The sequence below is a fragment of the Myxine glutinosa genome, chromosome 6 (assembly GCF_964187855.1).
Source record: "Myxine glutinosa chromosome 6, kmMyxGlut1.1, whole genome shotgun sequence".
Lineage (NCBI taxonomy): Eukaryota > Metazoa > Chordata > Myxini > Myxiniformes > Myxinidae > Myxine > Myxine glutinosa.
The window spans coordinates 143,123,312-143,145,678 of NC_136266.1; the positions used below are offsets into that span (position 1 = coordinate 143,123,312).

Genomic DNA, 22,367 nt, shown 5'->3' on the forward strand with positions numbered 1-22,367 from the left:
AATATCACCAAGTATGGAATGTCAATCAGGAATGTCACATTTTAAACCCACAGCATATTTTTGAGATTTTTGGATTATGAATCAGGTTTTCCACCTACATTTTGGTTGTGAACGCAAAATATCCACCAGAACAGGTAAAGTAGGTAATTGTACATCGTACTCTCATTTAAAGGTGACATTGGTCACTGGATATACAAGTTGATTATAATAAAATGTATCTGGAATTTTTGCAGTTAAAAGGAAGAATGAGGTTTAACGATCATTTTGGGAAGTTTAGTGATGACGTGATATTAAATAATTTAATGAATACAACAAAAGGAGCGAAAAACACCATTAAATGAACAATCAAATACCTCAACAAACATTTAATAAAAACTCGTTTAACTTACCTTCATTCCCGTCATCAACGAACAGAAGATGTTTTTATCTTTTAATGAACGTTTTTACAGATCTTTCTCATTATTGATAATAAAATGAGAATCTCCGAAGAAACCTCTTTACTTGAGATCGGAGCCGACATGATCACGTGGCCTTCGTTACAGTTACAATATGACGAGGTTCACAAGATCACCCGGAAATTATTCTACATCCTTCCTCTTAGCGCACATGCTTCTTCTTCTTCCTCATTGTCAAAAACACTTTTATTGTCTGTGGTGTCTCAACTCATTCTACTTATGATTCATTGCATTGGACAAAAAGGATTTTGATTTTTTTGCTTTGCTTTGCGAAGACGTCACGATCGTAGTTTACGGCTCATTGGCCAATGGGTGTGATGTGAACGATTGAAGCCACAGATCGGCCATTTTACCACTCCCATTCACGGTCCACGAGAGCAATGTCCTTTCGTTGAGTTGTTTGCTTGTGCTCGCGAAGCGAAAAGCAGGGTTCGCGATCAGGTCCATACCTGCGTACGAGTCTGCATTTTGAAAATTCATTTTCTCAGCAACCGTTGGTCCGACTGTCACTAAACTTTACCAGAGGATTCGGGAGCGCCTCCACCTGCCGAATATTTTTTATTCATAATTGTGGCGTCATAGGTCACATGGTACGGACGCCATCTTGGAGAACGTTGCACCTCCATATCTCACAAATGCTCAGTGAAAAAATTGAAACATGATTCATTGTCAAGCACTCCCCAAGGGGAATATATGTTCATGATGATGTCATCCATGCCTTCATTATGACGTCATAATTCGACAAGTACAACTTTTTATTTTCTTTTTTTTTTATACAAGATCGAGGCTCGTGAAAGCTAACATTAATCACACAGAAAGACAAACTGACACATAAAACATATAACATGGGGAGCGGTAGACAAGATGGGGCGAGAGGGGGAGGAACACAAACACAACATCTGAGAGCAGGGACATCGAGAGATCTGTGGGAGGGAGAGAGCTTTGGGGGGGGGAGGCATGGGAAGGGGGGGGGGGGGTGGGAGAGGTATAAAACATATGGACACTGCCGGGACTTCCAGGAAAGAAGTTGGAATTTCAAACAAGGTGGATCTGGGGTGAATTAGTGGGGGTAGAAAAGATCAAGGTTTTGGATGGGGAAAGATAAGAGATGGTGGTGAACAGCTGTTTTAAAGACCTGGAGGGAGGTGTGGGATTGAAGGGAGTGTGGGAGTTTGTTCCAGAGGCGGGAGAAAAGAGGAATGAAAGAGTGAAGGTGAGCAGAGAGCCGAGATTTCGGCAGTTTAACCATCAGAGGGTTGCTGGCAGATCTTGTGCGACCTGTAGGAATATTTGGGGGACAGAGCACAGAGAGAGCTGGGGGTGCAAGGCCGGAGCGGAGTCGGTAGAAGACAGAAAGACCACCTACCTGCCTGCGGTGAGTGAGTGAAAGGCCCTCGGAGTTAGCTTCATCACGGGAGATTCCAATGATTCTGAAAGCTTTGGTTTCAATAGCGTGAAGCCGAGCTCGGTGTGAGGCAGGAGCACCAGCCCATAGGGGAGAACAGTATTCCATTGAGCTGCGGATGAAAGCCTTGTATGTGGTGAGGAGCTCACGTGTGCTGAGGAAGGACTTCGCACAACGGAGGATGCCCAGTCGGCGACTGCCTTTGGAGGTATCAGACTTGATCTGATAAGTATGAAAAAATAGTATGAAAAATAGTATGAAAAAAAATGTTCTCTGCAACTGTTAGTCCAATGGACACGATATTTTGACCATCGGAGCGCCTCCTCCTGTAGAATTTTGTAATGATAATTATGACGTCATAGGTCACGTGGTACAGGCGCATCTTGGAATAATCGAAAAACTTCGCACCTCTATATCTTCGAAAGCACTCCATGGAAAAAATTGAAGCATGGTGTGTTGTCAAGTACTCCCCATGGGGTATAACATGTTAATGATGATGTCATCGTTGCCATTGTTATGATGTCATAATTCGACAAGTACAACGCTTCATCTGATCAGTATGAATTTTTTTTCGCTGCAACTATTGGTCTGATGGACACAAAATTTTCACCATATGAGCGCCTCCTCCTGTAGAATAGGTTAATGATAATTATGACATCATAGGTCACGTGGTACAGGCACCATTTTGGAAAATACCGAAATACGTTGCGCCTCTTTATCTGCGAAACTGCTCCATGGAAAAAAATAGAAATGTGACTTATTGTAAAGAACTCCGCATGCGAATAAGTGTTGTTAACGATTACGTCATTGGTGCCTTCATTATCACGTCATAATTTGACAGCGAACATGCTTCGTCTGATCATTTTGAAATTTATTGAGCATGATCTATGCAACAATTACGTTAGTTAATATAAATTTATGATGTCATCACTCACATGGTATGGCAGCCATATTGGATCCCAGAAAAAAAACCCTTATAAAATAGAAGAGTGGGCTTGCACCAAGTTGACTGCGCATGGTAAGTATTCTATGAATACCATCTAGTTCTCATCGACTGACACGAAGGTTGGAGTTACACTCAACCCCTTTGATTGACCGAGTAGTGAACGAGGGAACATCACAACCCTTCCCAGCATGTTCTGTTGGAGTTCCACTCGCCTCTCACAATGTCCCATCACATTTTTGGCCTACAGGACACATTTTTACTCTGATCTTCACGAAAACCTCACCACCTGAGAGAGCACAGTCGTGGTAGTTATAAGCTGGTAGCATATTGTGTTTGAAGTCAAACGTTCAAAGGTCAAGGTCACATAAATTGGACATTCTTAACCGCCGGTACATGGTGAAATGCTAGGAAAAAATAATTAAATAAATAAATGAAAAATCACTCAGAGGTTCACTTGGCAAAATAGAACAAAGTAGAATGGCACTCGGTAGATCATCCTTTTGTCCTCAAAAATCATTGTGAATTCAGTGACCTGATATGTAAAACCTCTTCAAATTTTAAGTTAATCGGCTGAAAATTGATAGAATCTACAATTGAAGACCTAATGCAGCTCCAAGGTTGAGTTACTGGATCCCTATATTTTGCTCCCATTTTCATCAGATCCCTAATTTCACGATTACTAATGATATTCAAATACCCAGAAACTTCGTGTCCACAAGGACCATACAAAAAGGGGAAGATGAACATGCACAGTCAGTCTTCAAAATGTCCTTTACCATACACATCTAAACAAAAACTTTAATTTTTTTTACTATAATTGAATAAAGATTGTCTTATGGTCAGTGAAGGTGAAATAAACTTTCAATGAGGTTCGCTCCCTAACTTTATCTGGTCATAAACTCTCTACAGTAGTATCTCTAATAAGCCCCCCCTCCCTCCCCCAAAGACCAGCTTAGACCCCGATTTTTTAAATGCCGTGAACAAGCTTTGGTACATCATGGATGATCAAGGTTGTGGTCAAGTCTCATCGAAATAGTGTGCATAGTTTCAGAAGAAAAAGGCAAATTCCTATTTGGGGGGAGGGGGGGGGGGGGTCAAACCTGGATCCACTTTGATCCCCGGTAGACCCCCTTATACCCCGATTTGTTTTAATGCCCTGAACAAACTTTAGTCAGAACACAACAAATATCATTTGTGCCAAATTTGGTCGCAATCCCATCAGCGGTTTTGGAGAAAAGGCTTAAAGTGTTTACAGACTGACTGACTGACTGACTGACGGACTGACGACGCGTCATCGCATAAGCTCCCCTGAATTTCGTTCTCGGTGAGCTAAAAATAGAGTGAAGTCGAAGGTTTAATCTACCTGTTTGCGAGAAAATTCACAAATTAAGAACTCGTGAATCAGATCAACTTTAGGATGAGACTTCTTTGTAAGAACCCTGCTACAAAAAGCTTCAATCAAAAATGAACACATGTCATACGAACATGATAAACTCCAGAGAATATTAGCTAAGACTTGTTTGGAACATGACCTCAGCAGAACATAAACATAGGGGCAATACACTTGGCGCTCACCTGGTAAAATAAACAGTACACTGCACTGACTAAAAGTATTTTAAACTAATTTCACTGGTTGCTCGAAGACAGGGCAGCATGGAGAATCATACTAACTGTTACGGATTCGTCACTTCCGTTGTTGTGGTTTTCATCCACTGTAAACATTTTTGATTCCATGTACTATTATTGTTGTCGTTTAAGGGAGATAGAGGTTACTATTTTCAAAAGGTAAAAAAGTCAATGTTTTAAATGAAACCGGAACCGGACGACGACAAAGAGGAAGAGGAGGAGAAAAAGGCGGAGCAAGTGAGTCGGGGAAGAAGCCTAGCTGCTTCGAGATCTGGAGCAAACGTTGACGAACGGAGGTCACTAGCGAACTTCGGGTTTCCCGGGAAAGGGATTCTTGCGACAGAGTTGTTATCGATGTGACAGATCAACCTGCGTGTCAGATTTTGGCGGATGATTCCGAGGAGAATTATCATCGTGCTGTTACGCCACGAGAACGGACCGTCGGCCATTTTGACTCACGCAGGACTTGCGCTTCGCTCAAGGTTTCATCTCGCTTCAACCATTTTCACCGCATTCAGACGTTAATCTGGTGTGTGTGTGCAACGTGGTTTTTGAAGGTTAATTTGCGGTTCGCCGACTGTGAGCCGTGGAATGTCCATACCCGAGGGTGTGATTTCCCAGTCGCCTGGAGGGCGCCTTTGGATTTCCCAGTCGCCTGGAGGGCGCCTTTGCGCAGCTTTGGCCGCGTGACTGTGACTGTCATCCGAATGGGATTCTGGTCTCGATTGGACATCGTTCTGACGATCGCTGGAGCGGATCGACTTGGGCTTGATGCCGGAATAGAGACATTGGGGAATATTCTTCTTTTCGCTCACTTGGAGCACAGTGAGTTATAGTGTACGAACCTGATGGTACCATCATAGGAAATATATATTGGTTGTACAATTGATTACTATTGTTTTTGGTGTTGTTATTCTTGTGTGACCTTAATACAATATTTGTTTGTTGGTAACAATTGGTGTGGTTTCACCATTGATATTTGACCCAGAATAACACATCTTTCTGCCGTGACTCCTCTCGGGGCTCGGAGGTACACCGTGACCGGGGGTTGGGGAGGAGCATGTAACACTCACATAATCATAAAACTTTAAGCAAACAAACAAAAAAATAACTATTTTGGGGGGCAATACCCCCACACTCCCAAAGGGGCAGATTTTTTTAAATGCCGTGAACAAACTTTGGTACATTACTGGTGATGAAGGTTGGGGTAAAGTTTCATCGAAATAGTGTATGTAGTTTCAGAGGAAAAAGCAAATTTCTATTTTAGGGGGTCAAAGCTGGATCCACTTTGACCCCAGTAAACCCCCTTAGACGCCGACTTTTTTAAATGTCGCGAACAAACTTTAGTCACAACGCAACACATATCATTTGTGCTTAATTTGGTCACAATCCCATCAGCGGTTTCGGAGAAGAAGTTGCAAGTGTTTACGGACGGACAGACTGACTGACGGCGCGCCATCGCATAAAACTCCCCTGAACTTCGTTCCAGGTGAGCTAAAAACCATGAAAAGCCTTTCCTTCATAAAAACCATTAAGTCTATCAATTATCTCTGAAATTTCCATTTTTGGAGCTATACAACCCCGACTATGACACCCATGACCTCTGGGTCTCCTTCTGATTAGATTAGCGAAATATTCGTTACCGAAAACATTACCTAGAGAAACTGACCCAGTACCTTGTACCCTATCATTAAGGCCCAAAGGATACCTTCAAACCAAACCGAGCCTCAAGGGTGGTGTACAGAAGCGTTTTATTTTAAATAACAACAAGTGAATCCTCTTGGATTGCGCTGAGGTTCGGGCATGGAATTTCTAGGAGGAAGTATAATTTGTATGCAATGAAAGTACATGTAATATGGGATCGAGTAAGATCGAGTAAGCTTCACCAGTGCGCGTGCGCGAATTTACGTCACGTCGGCAGCGAGAAGGCGTTCCCCAACACGAACCAATCAGGAACTGCCACGCCCACTTATATGATCTCAGAATTCCTGTGACAGGAATTAGCGTTACACTGGCTGGAAGTCAATCGCTAAAGGCGCTTCCTCAGCGCCAATAAATACAAGGCGTAGGGAGGTGAAATTCGCTGCACATGATGTGCAACGCACACAGAGTAAAATGAGTGTTCATTTATGTCCGTAGGATGTCTAATAAATAAAGATATAAGGACACCTGACACTTTTACTAGTAATTATATAATTTGTTTTCCCTTCCAAGGAATTTCAATGAGATGGTCATAAAGCCCCTCAAGACTGTGCAATGGTTACCAACCTATGGTTGTTTGTAATGTATCCTTTTTAAATGGTGAGCATCAATACAAGGAAGCAGCAGGTACCATTTTTAAAGTCTTTGATATTTCACCGTCTTCCCAGACTCAGAGCGGACTCTAACCCTGACACCACCATCCAGCGAGTCTAGTTACTTGAGGATTTCTCCTATCTGGCGGCTCTTTTCCTGGTTTGGTCAATCGAATCTAACGTCACTGGTGACATGTTGGGTTACAGAATACAAATCAATTATTTGCTCAAAGTACGGTACCTCATGCATGGAATACAGGCCTGGTCTTGTATTTTAAAGGTTTGAAAAAAACCTCGTTAATGACAGAACGTAGACATAGAACGTGCTTGTTGTATACCTGTTATTTTTTGTCTTTGGACAAGCGTGCGTATGTTTGCTGTATGTTCTCAGTTTGTTCTCTGTATGTTCTCAACATGTTGTCTGTTCATCGTATGTTCTCTGCATGTTCAGCGGATGTTCTCTGCATGTTCAGCGGATGTTCTCTGTATGTTTGCTGCATATGTTGTCTGTATGCTCACTGCATATTTGCTGTATGTTTGGCTGTATGTTCTCTGTTTGCTGTATATTTGCTGTATGCTTTCTGTATGTTTGCTGCGTATTTTCTATATGTTTGTTGTGTTCTGCATCTGTTCACTGTTTGTTCTTTGTATGGTTCCTATATGTTTGCTGTATGTTCGCACAACCACGGTGTATGTGAATAAGCTTTTAAAGTTTGAACGATCATGTACTTTGGTCTTTGAGTTAAAGTACGTGTGTTGAGTTTTGTCCCAATATTTCAATTTTGTTTTCAGGTTGTTCATTATTCTTATTTACCATTCTATTTGTACAAAAAGGTCAAACAAAACAAAAACAACTACAGATAAACAGATCCCTGCAACAACAGACAAATCAGCCTGCTCCCAATCATCAGCAAAGTCATGGAATCCATCATCGCTTCTGATATCAAATCCTTCCTCTTCTCCGAAGGCTTACTTCCGCAAAACAATGGCACAACGCACAGCAATGGCTTACTTGGTTATGACGAACTTCCCTGAAAATGTCTGCTGCTCTTCTTCTGCTCCAATCGGATCATCTGATCATGTCCTTGTTAAAGTGGACATCTCTCTGACCATTCTCAGGGAGCCTGCTCAGCATCGACGAGTCTGGCATTTTTCAGGCCAACTGGCACGGTCTTCAAGCAGCCATCAATCATCTGGACTGGTCTCCCATCTCTACCACCTCTGACATCAACTCATCCTGGGAATTCTTCCAAAGTAAATTGCTCTATCTCATGCACAGATTTATCCCATCTCGTCTTCAGTTGTCATACCCTTCCTCCCGTCCATGGTACACGGAATCTTGTGGTGAGGCTGTTGCCCAGAAACAAATTGCCTTCGTCTCCTGGAAAGCAAATCCAACGGAAGGAAATCTCATTTCCTTTCACAAAGCCCGAAACAAGTGTGTGTCCACCCTCAGGAGAGCCAGGAAACAATATCTCTCCGTTCTCAAGACCGAACTCTCTTATCTGTCTCCCTCTTCCAAATCCTGGTGGCGTCTGGTCAAATCTGTTTCTGGTGTTTGTTTCCCCTCCATCCCCTCCCTTACCTCAAACGGCTACACAGCTGACACACTAACATCGCTGAAACACTAACAACTGCTCTCCCTACCTCCCCCTCTCATCCTTCATCTTACCCTCCTCCTCCCCTCCCCTGTCCTGTACCCGATGCTCCCCCTCTCTCTTCATTAACGGTATGGACCTCAAACATCCGGGGCCTTCGCTCAAACCTGACTGATCTCTCCATACAGGTTGCTTCTGACAATCCAGACTTGATCTGCTTAACAGAGACTTTCCTCCTTCAAGATGTCTCTGATTCCTTAATATCTCTTCCTGGTTACTCCCTCCTCCGGTATGATAGACCTGAGCCTCGGCCTGGTGGTGGGGTGGCTATCTTTATCAAAAACTCTCTTCCTCACTCTCCTTGCACTGCCCTCTCTCCTCCTCACCCCCAGGAGTACCTCTGGCTACGGCTTCCTCTCCGCTCCCACCTTTTGTTCATATGTGTTCTGTACCGTCCCCCAAACAGTGATGACTCCATCTACATTTCACTGTCTGACAACATGGACCAACTTCTATCCACTCATCCCAACTCTCTCTTCCTCATATGTGGTGACTTCAATTGTCATCATGCCACCTGGTTCGGTGTGGGTTCCTCTCTCACCAGTCATGGCACCTCAGCAAAGGACTTCTGTGACTCACTGGGATTGACACAATCTGTCAATTTCCCGACCCGGATTTCAGCCAATGGAGTATCTTCTCTTCTAGACTTGGTTATGACTAACTTCCCTGCTAATGTCTGCTGCTCTTCTTCTGCTCCAATCGGTTCTTCTGATCATGTGCTTGTCAAAGTGGACATCTCTCTGGCCATTCTCAGAGAGCCTCCTCAGCGTCGACGAGTCTGGCATTTCACTCAGGCCGACTGGGACGGTCTTCAAGCAGCCATCGATCGTCTGGATTGGTCTCCCATCTCCACTGCCTCTGACATCAATTCTTCCTGGGAATTCTTCCAAAGCAAACTGATCTCTCTCATGCACAGATTTATCCCATCTCGCCTTCAGTTCTCTTACCCTTCCTCCCGTCCATGGTACACTGAATCTTGTGGTGAGGCAGTTGCCCTGAAACAACTTGCCTTTGCCTCTTGGAAGGCTAATCCAACTGAAGGAAATCTCAGTTCCTTCCACCAAGCTCGGAACAAGTGTGTGTCTACCCTCAGGAGTGCCAGGAAGCACTATCTCTCCTCACTCAAGAATGAACTCTCAAACCTGTCTCCTTCCTCCAAATCCTGGTGGCGTCTGGTCAAATCCGTCTCTGGTGTTTGTTCCCCCTCCATCCCCTCCCTTACCTCAAATGGCCACACAGTTGACATCGCACGTGACAAAGCCGAATGCCTCAACTCTGTGTTTGCCTCAAAATCCTTAGTCCCAAACCCATCTCTCTCTGTTCCCACCTTTCCCAGTCGAACCAAACTGCTCCTGGACTCTGTGACCTTCTCTCCTGACAAGGTGGAGGAGTTTTTGTCAAACCTCGACTCTGATTCTGCAACTGGACCAGATGGCATCAGCCCACGGGTCCTAAAATCCTGCTCTGCCGCTCTATCTCACCCTCTCTCTGTTCTTTTCACCCTATCCTTTGCTCAAGGTCATCTGCCAGCATCCTGGAAATCAGCAAACATTACCGCTTTACACAAAAAAAGGTGCAAAAACAGATCCTTGCAACTACAGACCAATCAGCCTGCTCCCAATTATCAGCAAAGTCATGGAATCCATCATTGCTTCAGATATGAAATCTTTCCTCTTCTCCAATGGCTTGATCTCTGATCATCAATTTGGTTTCAGACCAGGCCACTCCACTCTGGACATACTGCTTCTCCTGTCTCAACAAGGGATGGAGGTCCTCAATCCTCAACGGGAAATCAGAGCTGTCTCCCTTGACATATCACGTGCCTTCGATACGGACTGGCACCGCACCCTGCTCTCCAAACTCTCCTCTTATGGTATCCATGGAAATCTCCACGCATGGCTCACGGACTTCCTCTCCTGTCGAAGTCAACATGTGGCTCTAAATGGAATTCTCTCATCTCCCTTTCCTGTCCAGGCTGGAGTTCCTCAAGGCAGTATTCTGGGCCCTGTGCTTTTTCTGGTCTTCATCAATGATCTCTCTGACTCTGGAAAATCCTCTCTATCTCTTTGCTGATGACTCCACACTCTGCCACTGCATATCTCAACCCTCAGATCGGCAGGCAGCATCCTCGTCACTCTCTACAGACCTGGACAATATCACAAACTGGTCAAACAAGTGGAACATGTCTTTCAATCCTGACAAATCTCACACTCTTACTATGTCTCTCCGAAAAGACCATCTGGACAACCCTCCCATCTACTTTCTCAACAATCCTCTTGAAGAAGTTCTGTCACTCACGCTTTTGGGTCTCACTATCTGCCATGATCTGTCCTGGGAAACCACATTTCCAAGCTGGCCTCCAAAGCCATTCGCCGACTGGGCATCCTCCGTCGTGCGAAGTCCTTCCTTGACACGACTGAGCTCCTCACCACATACAAGGCTTTCATCCGCAGCTCAATGGAATACTGTTCTCCCCTATGGGCTGGTGCTCCTGCCTCACACCTGGCTCGGCTTCACGCTGTTGAATCCAAAGCTTTCAGAATCATTGGAATCTCCCGCGATGAAGCTATCTCTGAGGGCCTTTCACTCACTCACCGCAGGCAGGTAGGTGGTCTTTCTGTCTTCTACCGACTCCTCTCCGGCCTTGCTCCCCCAGCTCTCTCTGTGCTCTGTCCCCCAAATATTCCTACAGGTCGCACAAGATCTGCCAGCCACCCTCTGATGGTTAAACTGCCGAAATCTCGGCTCTCTGCTCAACTTCACTCTTTCATTCCTCTTTTCTCCCGCCTCTGGAACAAACTCCCACACTCACTTCAATCACACTCCTCCCTCCAGGTCTTCAAAACAGCTGTTCACCACCATCTCTTATCTTCCCCCATCCAAAACCTTGATCTTTTCTACCCCCACTAATTCACCCCAAATCCACCTCTTTCAAATTCCATTTTCTTTCTTGAAAGTCCGAGGCGTGTCCAGCTTGTTTATCCCGTGTACCCCACCCCAGCGCTCTCCCTTTCACAGATCTACCGACCCTGTTTTCTACTGTTTTTGTGGTTCCCTCTCGTCTCCCGCTCCCTTTATTATATGTTTTATGTGTGTAACTGTTTGTTTTTATGTTTTTTTATGTGTTAGCTCTTACACGAGCCTCGACTTTGTATATAAACAAGAACGAAAGTCTAACAGCGGCATAGCCGGGTTTGATACTTTTGTTGAAGAGGATAGTATGACATGGGTGGGGATACCAGTTAGCAAATAATGTAAGTATTTTTTTGAAGTACTGTAAGTCTACAAACTGTCTGTCACCATGGAAATGAAGAGATTGCATTGAGACACTGGTTTATTCCATATGAGTCAAGTCAACAATGAACCAACCATACACTGCTTCAATCCAGTAACTTTGCAGTCACAACAAAGGGATTGCAGTGTCACGATTACATTTACTATGTTATTATTATTAACATTATTATTACTAGGGCATGCCCGTACTATATATATATCTAAAATTATATCCCCCCCCCCCCTCTATTTACATGAAATGGTTTGGTCCAAAGCGAACGGCTTGCGAGTACGGTGACAATCCCCCCCCTCTATTTACATGAAATGGTTTGGTCCAAAGCGAACGGCTTGCGAGTACGGTGACAATCCCCCCCCCCCCCTCTATTTACATGAAATGGTTTGGTCCAAAGCGAACGGCTTGCGGAGTTTGGTAAAGAAATCGCCATAGCGTGCACAAACGCGCAGGAAAGCGAAAGAATCGCAAATTAGTTTTAATTAGTTTTAAAACATAGTTTAACGCCAACATAGTTTGCCAACGTGAAATAAATGAATACGCTCTCAAATGTGCCGTCCGAGGCAGAGTCTGTTCGGCACGTTCGGCACACGTGATAGCTCGCTGCTCTCTGATTGGTTGAATCGTTTTTTGGACATAGCTCGGTAACTACTTGTCCGATTAATATGAAACCTTGAAAAGGCACATCCTCGGGTCCCCAGCAATATACCTGGCAAGTTTAAAGTATATCGGACCCGTGGTTGTCGAGAAACAGCGGTCACAGACAAACAAACAAACACACACACAGACACACAGACACACACACACACACACAGAGATTGCTGGAATTATAGATAGATTGTTACGAAGAAGATGTTACTGTATTAAGAAACCTGGTCTAATTTGCCCGAAGCGGCCTGAAAGTAAAGCATGAAGCCTGTGGCCTATATGTTCGGCCTGTACGGCATAGAAATCAGAATGACGGTGTGTGGAGTGAGCCGTCGTATGCCGTAATCACATCACCTCTGTCACGTGACTGAATCCTCTGCTCTGATTGGTGCACGTTTGAGGGGACATGCATACATGCATACATACATACATATATTCATACATACATACATATGGAGAGACAAACACTGTTCTAGATGGACTTGCCCTATGGGCTATGCGATAAAAAGGTGTTTTTATATAAATAAAAAAAAAAAAAAAATGTATATGGAAGAAACAGTATGCGTAGCTTATATGGCCATGAATTTGGCCTTGTAACCAAGATACATCTCGGTGCTTTTTCTTTGTAGACGTCAATCACAAGGACATAAGTAAATATGTCACAAATAATATATAGCACATGGGATTTGAACAGGGGTTTCCAGCATTAGTTCAGATGGGATTCTTGATGTTTTAAAACCTCAATTGAGAAACACATGTCGAACCAATACTCTCTCCTCTTTATGCTATTTTCCCATTAACTTGGAGTTTGTCGCTCACAGGGCATGTACTCTTGGCCAAAGTCTTACACGAACTGGTTGGCCAGGCATGACATACACAACTGGAGTTGATTTTGGCAAGAATTTTTAATTTGAACATCGTGCCGACAATAGAACTTGCCTACTCTTCATGAAATACACCGTGGCATCTTTTACATCTACGTATCAAGTAATTCTCACAGATGGGGCATGAGCTGAATGTCTGAGGGTAGCGGACTTGGTGATGCCCACCCACTGCGTGTCGAGCACCAATCTGACAGTTTATAGTCACTAGTCAGGCATAAAAAAACACATGTCCAAGTCTAAAGCTGTCAAAAGCTGGCTTGAACCCTAGTTGTTAACTGAAAAATGAGTTATTAATTTGAAGTTATCGATGTAAGTACAACACATTCTAATCGCAGTTTGCAGCCAGTTATAGTTTAGGGTTACATGCAAATTATGCAATGCATCAAAAGTGGGAAAACGAGAAAGGGCAATTGAAAATAGAGAGGGTATCTGGTTTGGGGAGGAAGGAGAAAATATGTAAATAGAAGTTGTGTAGGAGGATAAAAAAAACTTGGCTGCTGTGTTTAAGTAACTAGCAACTGTGCCCGCCCTACGGGCGGGGGCTTCAATTGGGAGGCCCAAATGAAAAGGTAAAATATCAGAAATTGAAGGCTTTTTTTTATTTTAAACGATTTATTTCAACATCCGTTAAATCATATCACACGCAAGTCATCAAAATCTAAACAGTATCTTTGGAATTTCAATAAAAACCACATCACTGTTCATATCCGTAAATATTATTCCATCATGTTTCAAATCGTGATATCAACTGTGCGCTTTTCTTTAAGGAAAAAAAATGGAATGATTTTGTACCTCTTCTTCAGCTTAGAACTTCAGGATAGACGACATTGCTGATAAAAGTTCCTTTTCTCTCTTTGAAGTTATTGGCAAACATTTTTATATTGTCGCTGCTGCCAACGCGACTCATGGCGACATAAAGCTCTCCATGGCTGAAGAAATCTGTCTTTAGGTAGATGCCTACCTTTTCTAATGTCTGACCTTGAGCCTTGTTACTGGTCATTGCAAAGCAGACTCGGACAGGGAATTGTTTTCGCTGCATCTGGAAGGAGAACAGGTTTTCGGATGGAATGATTGGAATCCTCGGTTCCAAAATGAGGTATTCTGCACCCACCTGAATTGCTTAAATACATCAGGGTAGGTGATCTTCACTTCAGTGTTCTGGTTCAGCTTGAAGAATTCTGTGAGCTTTGTTTTCGGTGGACCACAGTTGACGATGTCATGCAGATCTTCTGGTTGGAACAGGATGAGTAGCTCATCTTCCAAGTGGATTTGAAGCTTTTGCACGGGAGGCTTCATCTGCTGGATAGGGAACTCGTACAGGCGCCAGTAAGCTGCAGAGGCACTGATTATCTCGCATCCACAAAGCACTGTATTTCGTCATTGGTGATATCTCCTTCTTCTCCGATGGCCAGCTTTATGGTAACACGGTCGCTGCCCTTAGTCACATACATCCATCACTACAGTCACGTGAAAAGGTAAGTACACCCCATTAAATGTTTTTTAAAATCTTTTTAACATATGTGGACATATCAATATTTGATCTTCATTTAAACAGTATCTATAGATAAAGGTGATCTAATTGAACAAAAAACAATGAAAAATTGACTTTGCAATAATTTATTTAACAAAAAATTAACAGATGCCATTTCCTTCTGTGGAAAAAGTAAGTACACCCTTGTCTCTAATAGGTGGTATTGCCCCATTTGGCAGAAACAACCTCAAGTAGGCGTTTCTTATAACTGTCTACCAGTCTCTGACATCGACTGGGAGAAATTTTTGCCCACTCCTCCATGCAGAATTCTTTCAGCTGTGCGATGTTTGAGGAGTTTCTTGCATGCACAGCTCGTTTCAAATCCCCCCACAACATCTCGATGGGATTTAGATCCGGGCTTTGACTTGGCCATTCCAGAACCCTCCATTTCTTTCTTTTCAGCTATTCCTTGGTGGATTTATTGGTATGTTTAGGGTCATTGTCAGGTTGCAAGGTCCACCTTCAGTTGAGCTTCAACTTTCCGACAGATGGCCTCACATTTTCCTCAAGCACCCCCTGGTACAATGAAGAATTCATAGTGGATTCTATGATGGTGAGCTGCCCAGGCCCTGATGCAGCAAAGCTGCCCCAAACCATAATATTGTTGCGGTTTTGAGTTTTGTACAATAAAGGTTAAATTTCCCACTCATAGTTTAGTCACACAACAACATGTAGCCTCGCGATAGTTCAGTTATTTCATAGTATGTGCGAGAATAGTCTTTTTCATGTGTTAGTTTTGCGTTGAGTAGAATAATGAGAGTTAGGTCCTTTTCATGGTTTAATTGCCTTATGCTGCCTCCATTGCCTTATGCCTCTTACGCCTCTTTGTGCTGCCTTTGGCTTTTTGGCGTGAAGTAACACGAGGCAGGCCTGGCAGGTCGGGTCGGGACCGAATGAGGGCGGCGAAGAAGCTGACGGTAAGCGCAAGCCGCCAATCAGGGCTCAAGGGGAGTGGCTGCGGCAGGGCGTGACTGGCATGTTCGAGAGGGCTCAGGGGGTGTCCATATAACCCGTTGCGCAAAGCCCCCACGAGAAGCATAGAAGCAGTTCGGTAGCATTGAGTTACGAGCAGTTGAGTGCGGTGAGTTTGGTGAGTTATGAGCTATTGAAGAGGCGCGTATTTATGAGAGTTACGAGATCGGAGAGACGCGCATGAACCAGGTATAAGCGCTCGTATTAAAGTGACGCTCGGTTGAGCATGAGGCTGAGCCTCTATTGCATTGGGTTACGCGAGTGATAGCGCGCTGGTTACTAAACGCGGTGTGGAACCGCCCAGCCGTGCCGAGAGACGCGTACATTCCTTCCCGCCTTCCTGCCTCATCTGCTGCCTTTTGTTTGAGAGACGCGCTGCGAGGATCCTTTTCCACCGCCTGCTTGCCATCTTCGCGGGACGTGCTGGGACCGTGGAGAGCACGCCGGGCCGCCATTCCTGGACGACCAAGGCAGCGCGTGGACACCATTCTGCCTGCAATTCCCCTGTGTGAGTGTGATCAGGCCCGAGTCTGGGCTTTTAAGTATAAGACTGATTAAGTTCTGCTCTGTGTCTGCTTTCTACCGACTTGTACATAAGTGTAAATAATAATTAAATTGTGTTATTCCTTTTATTCGACCGTCTCATGTTTTCCATCATTGACTAAGCGTGGTACGAATAGAACCGCTCGAATCGGGTTCCAATACTAGAAAACTGCACGGACGATGTGGTACGCAATCCGCTCGGTGTACTCAAATTACACGTGGCTCGTGCGAGGCTTGCTTCCCCGCTTCCGTGGCGGCGCAGGTATTTAGGTACGTGCGAGACTTGGTCCCGAAACCCTACCTTGCGTTTGCCCGGAAGGGGCGTTTCAAGTCTCGGTTACGCCGGCCCAGGAAGAACAAGGGGTTTAATCTCCCCTTGGTAAGGGTAGGAAGGGCGGCGGAAAACCGTAACAATATTTCCACCACCATGCTTTACAGTTGGTATCAGGTTCTTTTGGTCAAATGCTGTCTTTGGTTTTTGCCAAACACGTCTTCTGGTACTGTGGCCAAATAGCTCTACCTTTGACTCATCTGTCGAGAGCACATTGTTCCAGAGTGCTGGTCTTTGCCTAGGTGTTCATTGGCAAACTTTAGTCTTACCCTGATGTTCTTTCTGGACAGCAAAGGTTTCCTCCTGGCACACCTCCCATGTAGATCAAATTTGTGCAGCCTCTTTCTATTGGTAGACTCGTGCACTTTGACATCAACAGTGGCAAGGGCTACCTGTAGGTCCAGTGATGACATTCTGGGGTTCTTAGAGACTTCTTTCAGCATCTGGCGGTCTGCTCTCGGGCTGAACTTGCTGGGGCGGCCTGGCCTGAACAAGTTGGCAGTTGTTTGGAATCTTCTCCACTTGTAGATGATCTTCCGGACAGTCGAATGATTGATTTCAAATTGTTTGGAGATCTCTTTAAATCACTTCCCAGACTCGTAGGCATCGAAACCTTCTTTCTGAAGGCCTCAGAGAGCTCTTTTGATCTAGGCATGGTGACGCCGCACACTTCAACAAAAAAGAGCAAACCAAACTAAATGTCTGAGGTTTAAATAAGACAGGTTCCTCCAAGATCCTCTCTAACGATGTTCTAATCATTTGCACCTGAGCTGGTGCACCTGATTCTAATTTTAGGTGTTTGAAGTCGTGATAAATGTAGGGTGTACTTACTTTTCCCACATGCGAAATTTGCATTGATGTTTATTTAAATTATACAATGGACTACAAAATGTAAATGTTTCATGATATTTGTTATATTATATCACCTTTATCTATCAATATTGTTGAAATGAAGATCAAATAGCTGTATGTTGAAATATGTTGAAATAAATCAAAACTTTACATGGGGTGTACTTACTTTTTCGAGGGACTGTATATGTATTTGACACTGGATACTGAATTCACAACCTCGACGTTTTTGTGGGCGTTGTATTTCAAAGACAGCAGTGGGTTGAAGGGCACAATCCATTGGTTGTTGATCTCGACATCCTGTCCTCGCACCTTCTTCTTGTGTGTCTGACCACCTTGGGCTGGTGAATGGCGCCGATAGATTGGGTACGTAGAGTCCGTCACCATGGTATGCTATACAAAGCGTTTTGGGAAGTTTTTCTCGCATTCCCGTTGTGGAGACATGCATGGTGAACTTTGGTTTAGAGCACCGCATGGCCCATGGATGTTGTTGGGTGTGATTATATCATGTAGTTTTTGGTTGATATGAGGATCAGGAATCTCGGCTGACACGATGCGATCAATGTCCTTGGGCTCACGTGGCTTGCCTTCATCGGCAAGTATCAGCAGGATGTGGCAGTGTGGGAGTCCACGTTTCTGATCCTCCTTCATGCCGAAGTAGCCCACCACTTCTCCAAGCATTCCGCTCTTCAGATCCGCCATGAGAGATTTAAGCTTGATACTGAAGACGCGTGCAGTTAGGTCAGGTCAGTCGCAGGGCTGCTCTTCTGGGAAAAGTGAATTTGTGATCTCTGGCCATTGTGGGTTGCAGGCAGGGTTGGCGCCTTATGGGGGGTGGGGGGGGGGGGATTCGTGGGTCATTCCCCCCAAATGAGTTATTGTGCCCCCCAAGCAGGCCAAGCCTTTGGTGCCAAACTTTGCGTTTAATTAATTAATTTATATTTATCATATTAAAAGTGAAAACCTTTTCGCTAAATGAAATGAAAACAAAACAAAAATAAGAAAAGAAAAAAACACACCCTGTTGGTCATATTTGCATAAGGTCTCATTTGGGGAAGTAGTATGCTCATTGGTCTGGTGCTTGACCAATGCCCTATTGGTTTGATTTGTTGTCATTACATCAAGATAAGCACGCACATAACGTACAGTTAGCATTAGCAAGTCAGACGGCGCTTGGCGCCAATATGTTTCAGAGAGAGCAAGCAACTATCAGACTGCACTTCAAACAGAAATGGATATAAGAAAATGGCTACACGGTGCTGCTTCTTCAAGGCCTCCTCCAACTCCACCAACGGAAAAGGGAGCAAATGCGCCCAGCACGGCCACCTCTGAAGAACAAGAGCCTCTTTCTGCGAGCAGCCATGATGCACCATGTAAGCGCTAGCTGTGGAAGACAATCCATCGTCATAGATGACCTAGGGACTGACCAGCCCAACCAAATCGTCTTACAACAGTACCCTGCCAGCATTTTCAGTGGTAGGAAGCGTTCATTTGTCTCCACTTGGTATCACAACCGAGACTGGCTTGAATACAGTGTCAAGGCTGATGCAGCATTTTGTTTTTGTTGTCGGCTGTCTAGCGCCACTCGGAGGTCTCGGACACTGGATGCCTTTGTGAGTGTGGGCTTTCGTAACTGGAAAAATGCTGTGGAGAGAGATCGGGGATTTCATAAACACGAGTCTTCAAAGGAGCATATCTCTTGCTATACACTGTGGAAGGAGCGGGAGAGGCGTGTCAATACTGGAAAGGAGATTTCAACACTTGTCAACGCAGACCAACTACGAAAGAACAGGTATTATGTTTCCTCTCTCATCAATGTTGTCGGATTTTTGGTGGAAAACCAGTTGCCTTTACGAGGGAAGATAGAGGCTTTTGACAACATGTCGGAGGGGGGGAGTGGACTTTTCCTCTCCTTACTGGACTATACAATTAAAAAGGACCCTGAATTGGCTGATGTTGTGAAAACAATCCCTCGCAACGCCACGTACACCCGTCACGACATGCAAAATGAATTCATAAGTACACTCAGCAGTGTGGTGACAGAGGCTATATTGGAGGAAGTAGGCGACTCCTATTACACTTTGATAGTAGATGGAACCCGTGACTCCACCGGGTGTGAAAATATATCGATTGTCATTCCATTTGTAAATGAGTCATATGAGGTCACAGAGCGCCTGCTAACCATATCAACAGCTGGCAAAGGTGACGCACAGACATTAACAGACACTATTTTGGCAGAGCTAAATGAAGTTGGACTGGACACATCAAAGATTCTAAGCCAGGTATTTGATGGGGCTGCTCTGATGTCTGGGAAGAAATCATGTCATGGTGGCATCCAGAAGCTACTGCAAGAGAAACTAGGTCGTGATACCTTATGTACACTGTCTTAACCACCAGCTACACTTCGTGGTAGTACACGCAATGCCAGCAGAGACAGCTGTAGTGGACTTTTTTCATGTGTGTAATGCCCTCTACAAATTCTGCAAGAAGCCCACAATTGCTGTGCACTATAAGGGTGTGCATATTAAATGCCTTCCGGAACAGAGATAGACGGGACATCTTGCCACTGTGTCAGTCATTGTAAAATCCTTTAATGACAACATCTCTTTTGACTGAGATTGACTCTGTGCTGGCCTATGGCACAGAAATACGAATGGAGGCTTTGGGCCTGCTGCGCGAGATGACCGAGCCCAGTTTCTCATTAATTGCCAAGGTAGTGCATACAGTTCTTGCCCTGTTGGACCCACCAAACAAGCGTCTACAGAGAGAGGACACTGACTTGATGACAGGTTTAAATATCGTGGCGAGTGCAACAGCTTGTGTATGGAAACTCCGTTGTGACGAGGAGTTTAATCAGGTGTGGGACATGGCCACGGCTGTCAGCGCATCACTGAGACCCACGATCCCCAAACGGAGACGCAAGCAAACACAAATATGGATGAGTATGTCGTTATGGGAACTGCAGGACACAAGGATGATGATGAAAAAATAGAACTTCAGAGACTGAACGACAACACTATTGATTCAGTGCTTGGAGAGATGGATCACAGATTCAGCGAGCGGAACTCACACTTGGCTAGTGCACTTGTTGCACTGAATCCAGAAAGTGATACATTTCTTGATGTAAAGGCTGTGAAGCATATTATGGACCTGTCACGGTCGCCTATAATTGAGGCAGATTACGAAGTTGCTAAACAGTTTTTCAGCTCACAAAAACAATCACAGCCAATCGAGGGGGATTGGACTACACAGCACATCCTCTCAGAGTATCACACACATCTGATCGGAATGCCCAGTGTACTGACTGCTTTCAAACATGCCTCAACATTTAGTGCCTCCACAGCAATATGCGAGAATTCATTCTCCACTCTGAGAAACGTATTTTCGGACCACAGACACGCAATGCTCCACAAAAGAAAGGCCCAGTTGGTTCAGCTAGCGTTTGAGAGGGACTTAACCCGAAAATGCACAACTGAGTGGAAGGACACCATTCTTAGGAGGTTCAGCACCAACACTCACCGCCTGCAACTCTTCTGAAGGTAAGCCATGCGTTTAATTCACTTTATGATGCCAGCCTTGGCTTTCATGCTTATCACGCAAAATGCTGATGGATTTTTGGGTCTGTCTGCATTTATTCGGTAAGAGTGGAGAAAAATAGTCGATTTCAAATGATGGTCCAATGACGTGCACAGTGCAGTGAGTGAAAGAGTGAAAGAGTGAGAGACAGAGACGTGGCTTGCACGTAGGCTATATTTTGTGCAGTGTGGGGGCACAGTGCAGTGTGTGTGTGTGTGTGTGTGAGAGTGAGAGTGAGAGTGAGAGTGAGAGTGAGAGAGAGAGAGAGAGAGAGAGAGAGAGAGAGAGAGAGAGAGAGAGAGAGAGAGAGAGAGAGAGAGAAAAGACATGGCTTGTATGTAGGCCATATTTTGTGCAGTGTGGGTGCACAGTGCTGTGTGTGTGTGTGTGTGTGTGTGTGTGTGTGTGTGTGTGTGTGTGTGTGTGTGTGTAAGAGAGAGACTTTGCAGTATGTTTCTAAATTGGAACTGGGTTGGTGTGTTGGTTGTTGACGGCAAACTCTTATTATCAAGCATTTACAGTCACGTGAAAAAGTAAGTACACCCCATGTAAAGTTTTGACTTTTTCAACATATTTCAACATACAGCTATTTGATCTTCATTTCAACAATATTGATAGATAGACTGAGCTGGTGCACCTGATTCTAATTTTAGGTATTTGAAGTAGTAATAAATGTTGGGGTGTACTTACTTTTTCCACATGTGAAATTTGCATTTATGTTTATTTAAATTATACAATGGACTACAAAATGTAAATGTTTCATGATATTTGTTATATTATATCACCTTTATCTATCAATATTGTTGAAATGAACATCAAATAGCTGTATGTTGAAATATGTTGAAAAAGGTAAAACTTTACATGGGGTGTACTTACTTTTTCACGTGACTGTACATCATAGATTGAGTTCTCGAACGGCAGTTAGTGCCCTCCCCCCGTGGTTACCCTCATGCCCCCCGATTAGATTTGTTCTGACGCCGAGTCTGGTTGCAGGTAAACGTCACAAACAGATCAGGTTTCCCAAGAGTCTAAGCTGAAGAAGAGGTACATCATTCCATTTTTTTTCCTAAAGAATTTTCCTAAAGAAAAGCGTACAGTTGATATCACGATTTGAAACACGATGGAATAATATTTACCGATATGAACAGTGATGTGGTTTTTTTTATTGAAATTCTAAAAATACTGTTTAGATTTTGATGATTTGAGTGTGATATGATTTAACGGATGTTTATATAAATCGTTTCAATAATCATTTACGCCTCCCAATTGAAGCCCCGCTCTTAGGGCGGGTACCGTTGCCAGTGGGCGGGCGGGTACCGTTGCCAGTGGGCGGGCGGGTACACGATCAATGGACTCCCCTAAA

General features: G+C 44.2%; 1 protein-coding gene across 1 annotated transcript in view; it reads right to left on the reverse strand.

The window, feature by feature from the left end:
- The window catches only part of LOC137430386 (uncharacterized), a 96,943-nt gene that overhangs the window by 29,296 nt on the left and 45,280 nt on the right, over positions 1-22,367 (reverse strand). Inside the window, 3 exon segments of the mRNA XM_078781080.1 lie at positions 14,181-14,241; positions 14,331-14,533; positions 17,899-18,015. Of these exon segments, the coding sequence (XP_078637206.1) occupies positions 14,181-14,241; positions 14,331-14,533; positions 17,899-18,015 (381 nt within the window).